This window comes from Bison bison, unplaced genomic scaffold (genome assembly GCF_000754665.1).
Source record: "Bison bison bison isolate TAMUID 2011002044 unplaced genomic scaffold, Bison_UMD1.0 scf7180017864492, whole genome shotgun sequence".
Classification (NCBI taxonomy): Eukaryota; Metazoa; Chordata; class Mammalia; order Artiodactyla; family Bovidae; genus Bison; species Bison bison.
Window position 1 is genome coordinate 6,635,096 of NW_011495051.1, and position 7,931 is coordinate 6,643,026.

Genomic DNA, 7,931 nt, shown 5'->3' on the forward strand with positions numbered 1-7,931 from the left:
GACTTGAGTGGGACCCACTTACTATTGATGAGACATCCCCTTAGCATGGGACTGGCCCCCCCTCTGCTCATCTGACTTGTGCCAGCCTTGGTGTCTGGAGAATTAAGGGCGAAGGGTGGTTCCTGGGAGGTAGGAGGATGCAGGGGTGTGGGCCCATGTGCGAGGCTCTGAGGAGCCCAGAGCTGGGACTCTGAGCCCAGTGCTTGGCAAGGGTGGGCCTTAGGAGCCAAAGAGAGGAACAGCCAGTGACGTCACATCCATGGAAGGTGGACACCTGTGTAGACTGCCAGCTGGTGGTCCCCGCCTAGTACCTCTCACCTACTGATGAGGCCACTGCCCTGAGCGGGTCCCCTCCCCTGCCTCCTTCCTGTGCGCCTCCCACCCCGCCCTTCCTTGGGACTGCAGGAGGAACCCGCATGTCCTTTTGCACATTAACGATTAGTCACTGCCGAGTGGGGTAGCACTGGCTGCTATTTGCCCCAAGAGGGAAAAACCAGACAAACCAAACACAGGCTGTTCGGCCTCAGAGGATAATTATAGGGATATGGGCTGACTCTGTACTGAGCTCAGGCACATCCCAAGGAGGCAACGTACCACCTTTGAGGCTTCCTCGGGGGCCCCCTGGGTGTCTCCAGGCCTCGAGTCCAGGCTGCTCACCAGGCCCTGCCAGTCTCGGGGGCTGAGGTCACTGCTGCACATGTTCTTCTGAAGACTGCCGTCTGAAACCCCAAGCCAGGCGCGTGAGATGCCTCGGGTCCCACCTGCCCTGCTCCCCGCCCCACCTCATCCCCTGGCTGGGTAGGGAACCTGGGCCGCAGAAACTGGCTTGGGTGCTGCTGTCAGAACATGACTGACAAAACCCAGGAAGTTCCAGAAACCTGACCCTGGTGTTTACAGAAGGTCGAGGGAAGCAGCAGAGAGATGCTGAAGAGCAAATGCCCAGAAGCCGTGGAAAGGCACGCCCTCCCATGGTTGCCGAGCTCCGGGGTCCCCAGCAGGTGGCAGCACCATTTACCCTTGCCTGGGCTGCCTGCGCTGCCCCCGTCTTCTGCCTGGCAGTAGGCGTTGCCCAGCCGCCTGCAGATGAAACTCTGGATGTCTTCGACTGTGGAAGGAAGGGGATGGAGGGGAGCTGAGTCACCCTCTGGCTCCACCCTGGGCATTCAGAGCCAAATTCAGGGACCCAGGCAGAGGCCTCAAAGGGTGTCGGTTACCCACTATCCTGGGCACCCCCTGCACAGGTGCTGCGCCTAGGACATGCCAATCTACAGGAGAGGTGGGATCTCAGGGGACCATGGGGTGGGAGGTGGGGGGCCCTGGGCCTGGGAGGGAACTCAGCATGGCCACTACCTGTGTGCTGATGGCCACACAGATGGGCAGGAGACACAGGAGGTGGCCTCGAGGGGAGGGGGCAGGGGTGGTCACACAAGGTGCTTGAGGACACAAACTTTGGCCAGGTGAGGGGGTGGGGAGAATGTTCTAGGCTGAGGCACCAGACACGAGGGAGTTTCAGGGCCCAGGAACAGTGGTGACTACAGACATCGGAGACGGTGGCTTGGCTGGAGAGAGCAAGACTGAGTCCACATGGGACCCTTCCCGCCTTTTCTCTTCACTCTGATGGAAAGTTCTGGAGGGCAGGACCCTGTCTGTCTTGCCGGTTGATGGAAGAGCAGCCCTGGCTGTGCTGTCAGATTGGATAAGCACTGGCCATCCTGCCCAGCAAAGCCCCTGGCCTGGCACAGGACTCAGCAGCCATGTGGAAGATGCTAGGGGCTCCACAAGGACCCTGATGGCTCTGGGAAGCAGGCCGCTTATCGGCCAGCACCCCTCAGCTACGGGGACCAGGAGCCCCTAAAATGACCCATCAAACTTGTATGTGTGTCTTTTTCTGGGGAGAGCATCAGTGATCCACTTATCAGAAAGAGGAACCATCTCAGTCAATTTGAGATCCCCCCTGCCCAGCATGGGGCCTGGAGCTCGGCAGGCACTGGGAATGTTTATTGAGTGAATGTGAGATGGTGCTTGGAGTCTGCATCGAGGGGCTGGCACCCAACTGGTCCAGGGACCTTCCAGCTCTAACAGAAGCGGGCAGAAGCACACGGGGATGGGGTGGCTGGTAGGCCACACAGGGCTGTGTGCCCGGCCTGGGGTCCCCTGGGAGGCCCCAGGAACGATGGGGCTGGGCTGCAGGGGTGGGCTGGTGGCTACTCACTCTCACTCATGGCTGACTTGAGAATCAGCTCGCCCTGCAGGTTCTCGGGGGGGTCCCCTCCCCGGAAGAGAAGCCGAGACAGGGCGAGGTCCTCGAGCCCGCTCATCTCTGCCATCTCCAGGTAGATCTGCTGCTTCTCGCTCAGGCTCTGTGCAATCTGCTGGTCTTTCCTGTTCAGTCGCTCTGCAAGGTGGCCGTGAGGTGGTGGTAAGCCTCCTCTGGGGTGGTTTCCCCCAGGAACCGGCTATCATGATGCCTCGCTGGGCCAGGAGGGCCTTCGGCGTTCCCACTGACCCTCATCCTGTCCTGGACCACTCCCTTCATCCAGAATTCCCGAGAGGCAGGCAAGGGTGTGGCCCTGCCTCCTGCTTGCTTCCCTCAATTATAAAAAGATCAAATATGGTGGGAGTGTGGGGCAGGGCCATAGCAGACTAAATTTATTAGTTTGGGACAAACCGAGAGCCTTTAAAGACTTAGTTTTCTAATCTTGAAAGCCTTCTTACAAGTCTCTGGGTTTTATACTTTTTAAATTTTTATTTCTGGCCACATTTCACAGCATGTGGGATCTTAGTTCCCTGCCAAGGATATCAACCTGAGTCCCCTGCAATGCAAGTGTGGAGTCTTAACCACTGAACCACCAGGGAAGTCCCTATAGCTTTTTTGCTGCTGTGACTATGACTTATTTTACTAGACTTTCTCACATGACTGCTAGTGTGTATATATATATATATATACACACATCCTATTTAGCTAAATTATTTAGTTCTCTTAACATTTCCAATAGTTTTCCAGTTGATTCTATCAGATTTCCTAGGCAGATAATCCTGTCACCTGCAAAAAATAATTCTGCCACCTCCCTTCCAATTGTGATTTTTTTTTCCATTTTCTTTTTGGCTGTGCAGAATGGCTTGTGGAAGCTTAGTTCCCCGACCAGGGATTGAACCTGTGCCTTTGGCAGTGAAAGTGTGGAGTCCTAACCACTGGATCACAAGGGAATTTCCGCAACTGTGATCTCTTACTTCAGAGTCTTCCCATTATTACCCTGGCTGGAAAATCCAGGGTGGAGATACTAATGGTGGTGATGGTAGGGGGGGGCCCTGTCTTGATCCTAGCTTTGATGGGAGGGTCCCTGACCTTCCAGTGTGAAGGATGAGATTGGCTTTCGGTCCAAGATGGGAAAGAAGAGTTCAGTGAAGAAGATACCGATTTCTAATTCACCACAACTCGTCAGGAATGGGTGACAACGAGACATTCCTGGATGACTCTGAGGTGTCTGTGGAGATGTATCTGGGCAAGGCCTGTACTTTATTAATTACCCTTTGGCAGGAATACAAGAGTGAGGAGGGGGTGAAATGAGCAGTATGTTAGCATGATACTTTTGGGGTCAAGGGGATTTCCCCTTTCCTTTGAATAATTTTATTCCTGAATACCCTCCAACGTGCACCTCTCCTCACACAGAGAAATAAAAAACACACTACCTAATTTTAGGTGCTTACTGCTTCCATGTTATCTAAGTTGAATATAAAGATTACGATAAGAACGGGAGAAGAGGGGAATTGACTGAGATCACAAAGTACTTGGACTTATTTTTGGCAATGACCTCGCTGAAACTGCACAGGAAGCTGTGAAAACTGGGGAGGAAAATAAGCGTGATGTGGTCCAATGATAAGATGGAATATTATTCAGCTTTAAAAAAGAAAAGAGCCTGTTGCACGGATGAACCTTGAAAACATCATGCAGTGAGACAGACCCGTCACAAAGGGACAAATGTCCCCATTGATAAGAGATGTGTGGAATAGCTAAATTCCCAGACAGTAGGACAGAGGTTCCCAGGGTCTAGGGGTGGAGAAAGAGCGGGAGTGATGGCTAACGGGGATGGGGTTTCTTTTTGGGGTGATGAAAACAGCCTGAAACTGTCGGGACGGTTGCACCACCTTTTGATATAGACTAAAGCCACTGCATGGCATGTTGTGAATGGGTGACCTGTGTGGTATGTGGAATACAGTTCGATAATGTAGCTAAAAAAATATCCAGATGGAAGAGGAAGTCAGTGTGGCTGGTTGCAAAACCAGGATGGCCTGAATCCACTCGACTTTAGGAGGAGGCCGTGGGGGTCCCAGCTTTCACAGGGACCTGGAGGGTCTGACGCACTTGACGTGGGATACCACGTCGAGTCCCTTCCTGAGCGAGGACCCCAGGAGGAACCCCAGAGCCCCCCAGTCCCTTTCCCACACGCTCCCTGGAAGATCATTACCCCAGGGCAAGGGCCATCCCACAGTTCAAGCCCTGGATGTGTGGGCAGTGATCTGCTCCATGGCCAACCCTCATGGGACAGAAGGGAAGGGCCACCACTGGGCCCAGGAGGGCTCCCGGGGCCGTGTCACCAGGTGAGGGCTGGGTCATGGGTGTGGAGGTCGGACTGATTCCCTCCCCTCTCACCTTGGAAGTCCCTCAGCCTCACAGCACGCGTCTCGACCACCTTCTTTTCCTCTTCGGCCTCGCTGAAGGGCCCTTCCTCTTCGTCTGGGCAGCTGTAGGGAGAGGGGACGGATGGGTGAGTGCACTCCAGGGACTGGCTGCCTCTGAGCTGGCAGAGGTCCACCTGGAGAAGCCACTGCAAAAAGCATCTCTGATGTGCTGAGAGATGTAGCTTGTTAGTGGCCAACCTTGAGGGGGAGACACAGCCATCAGCGTGCATCCAGTCTCCAAGTGTTGGGAAACCATTGGCCACACGTTTTAAATACCTGGACACTATTTGGGGCAATTCATTCCCTGGGGCCTCCCAGGCATGGGAGGCTGCCAGCCCAGCAGAGCTGAAGCTGAGCACTGAGGGCAGGCTGAGCAGACTAAGGGAAGCTCCTGGGTATAAAGAGAGGCAGCAGGCTGGGCATGGGGGCCAGACCCCCGGCCCCATCTGAGGACCATAAGCCAGGTATCACACGGAGCCACAGGGCTGGGGTCTGTGGTTGGAGGGGGAAGAACAGCCCCCTTTGTGGGAGGGAGACAGCCCACCAATACAGAAGATTAGAGCTGCCAACCCTGCATCCCTGTCCCAGAGACATGCAGTTAGTCATGTCGGAAGGAGCCCAATGGGGCTGTCTGTCTGCCCTCAGATGAGGGGAGGGACAGAGCACCGAGGTGGAAGGAGAGGGAGGGGAAAAGCACAGGGGTCTCCCGCCTGCCTGCGAGCCCAGCACCTCACGGGCACTTCTAGGCATCTGCCAACTTGCCAGCTGCCGAAGCCAAGGGCTTCCCTGGCGGTTCAGTGGTAAAGAACCCGCCTGCCAATGCAGGAGATGGGGGTTCGATCCCTGGGTCGGGAGGATGCCCTGGAGAAGGAAATGGCAACCCACTCCAGTATTCTTGCCTGGGAAATCCCACAGACAGAGGAGCCTGGTGGGCTGCAGTCCAGGGGGTTGCAAAGAGTCGTACAGGACTGAGTGACTGAGCAACAACAACAGAGCCGAGGGTGCAGCCACGGGGGGTGGGAAGGCCTGCCGGGCCCCTCACCTCTCCACGGCCCTCCGGATGTGGGCCATCCAGGTGTTCCTGTCTTCCTTCGAGCTGGTATAGATCTCGTACATCTCGGGCCCATGCAGGGAGGCACTGATCAGAAACATGGCTTTCTCCTCGTTGGCTACCTCCCTCACGATGAGCTTTTGCAGCGAGATGACGGGGCGCTTGGAGTCCTGCACAGGTGGGAGGGGAACAGGGAGGGTGACCCTGTACCTGCTGCTGCCCCACAGCTGTGGAACCGCGAGCTGGAGGGGAAGGGGACGGGGGTGGGGGCGTGCACCCCGCTTATCCTCCAATTCAAGAGAGAAAGGTTTTTCCATCTAGGGGGAAAAAGGCACTATGGTGATGATATCCTCACATCATTTTTCATGTGTCTGTTCAATGTGCTTAAAAGATGTTTTATGATCGCTAATGCATGAATGCTGTGCAAAACTCAGCAATATAACAGCTGGTGCTCTATGGTAACAAACACATCTTCCTCCCAAACCTGTGTCCCAAACAATCAGAGCCAAGCAGTATTCCCAATCTCTGGGCATCCCCCAAGAGGCAGTGCTCTGACCGACCAGTAAAAGGCACGCTTGTAACTGGTTGTTATGGGCTGAACTGGTCTCTAGCCGCCACTGACCCTAGCTAAATCCATATGCCGAGGTCCTAACCTCAGAAAACACGATGGTATATGGAGACAGAGTTGTTAAAGGGGTGACTAAGTTGAAGTGAGGGCTGAGGGGGGTGGCCCTGACCCAACAGGACTGGGGTCTTTCTGAGTAGAGGTGATGATCAGGATCCAGGCACACACAGAGGGTGGCCAGGTGGGGGACTTGGGGAGCAGCAGACATGGTGTCGCCCTCGTGGGAGTGAACACACAGCACGCATGACGCTTGCTGGGGTCATGGGCGTGACAGCGCAACCTACTTCTGGAAACTTCTTGAGAAGCCAGTTTAAGTCTCTGGGAAAGGGATGAGACTCCAGAGTTGAGTGACAAAGTCCCTCATCCTCTCCAGGGGGACTCAGCAGTGGGTATTCATGGGTCACCCAGGTGAGAGGGGGAAGAGGCCAACTCCCTGGTAGACGAGGGCCAGGTGGGGTGGATGGACCCCAGACTGACTCCGAGTCCTCCCCAGCGGGGAGCTCCTGCAATGTGGCTGTTCTAGGACCAGTGGGCCATGGGGCCAACGCAGCCACAGCTCACAGGATGGCGGCTGCCTGAGCCGCATCCTCAGGGGTGACCGGGCAGCCTTGGCATGACCCTGAGGCCCCCTCAAGCCACTGCACGGGACCTTGGTTTTGGCAAAGTCTACTCCTGCCTTGCTGGCACCTTCTGGCCCTGGGAGGGCCTGGGACGACAGGGTAACATATGGGTGTGCTTCTCTAGCCACCATGCTCTCAGGCCACCCCCCTGCCCCAGCACTGAGGTAGCCCCCTGGTTGCTCCTGCCCCTCAGCTGCCTCCATGTGGGCAGGTTTTGAGTAGCGAAGGGACAGGACACGTACCACGGATGCAAAGACGTATTTCTGATCCTTTTCTTGGAGCAGCAGCAGCACATCTGTCAACAGGACTGCGAGGACGTCTAAAGGGAGAGCATGAAAGGAGATGTCTTTCAGGGTCCCCGTGGCCGTGTGGATCCTGCCAGGCAGACGGAAGCCCAGGTGGCCTCGGCCCTGTGGCGCTAAGTCGGTGCCATGATGCTTCTGCAGCAGCCCAGTGTCGGGGGGTGTCCCAGCTTCGACTTGACCCCTCCCCTCCCCTCTCCTGGTTTCAACATTTAACAGCGAACCCCTGGACCCTCGCATCCTGCCTCCTGCCACGGATATACTCTCGTCCCCAGGCGCCAGAGCTTCCTGGTGGTGGCAGGCTTGGAGCCCTGTCCCTGTGGAGACATTGTGAGGTGACCGCCAGGCAGAGCTGGTACACAGGGGTGCGAATCCTAAGCTGTGTTTCTAACAGCAGCACTAGCGCTGTGGGAAATGAAAACACCGCCTCCTCAGGGAGCTTGCTCAGGATACCCCACCCCAGTTAGATACCCTCCCCTTATGGAATTCTCCTGCACTGAAGCCTGTGGGGTTCCTCTGAAACACGTACTGAGCTTTTCACTGTTTTCCTGTTTACTTCTCTCTGTCCACCGGCTGGAGCCCCACGGGGTAGGGCCTCGGCCACCTGCCTTGGTGCTGGGCACATAGTGGGTCTCAGTTGTAAACCGTATCTT

General features: G+C 55.9%; 1 protein-coding gene across 1 annotated transcript in view; it reads right to left on the reverse strand.

Moving 5' to 3' along the window:
• Positions 1 to 7,931, reverse strand: part of ARHGEF18 (Rho/Rac guanine nucleotide exchange factor (GEF) 18) — a 65,992-nt gene that overhangs the window by 4,406 nt on the left and 53,655 nt on the right. The window contains exons 12-17 of the mRNA XM_010828489.1: positions 7,219 to 7,295; positions 5,723 to 5,901; positions 4,652 to 4,743; positions 2,213 to 2,395; positions 1,016 to 1,105; positions 542 to 719 (exon numbers count right to left, since the gene is read on the reverse strand). Of these exons, the coding sequence (XP_010826791.1) occupies positions 542 to 719; positions 1,016 to 1,105; positions 2,213 to 2,395; positions 4,652 to 4,743; positions 5,723 to 5,901; positions 7,219 to 7,295 (799 nt within the window). The remainder of the gene's footprint in view (positions 1 to 541; positions 720 to 1,015; positions 1,106 to 2,212; positions 2,396 to 4,651; positions 4,744 to 5,722; positions 5,902 to 7,218; positions 7,296 to 7,931) is intronic.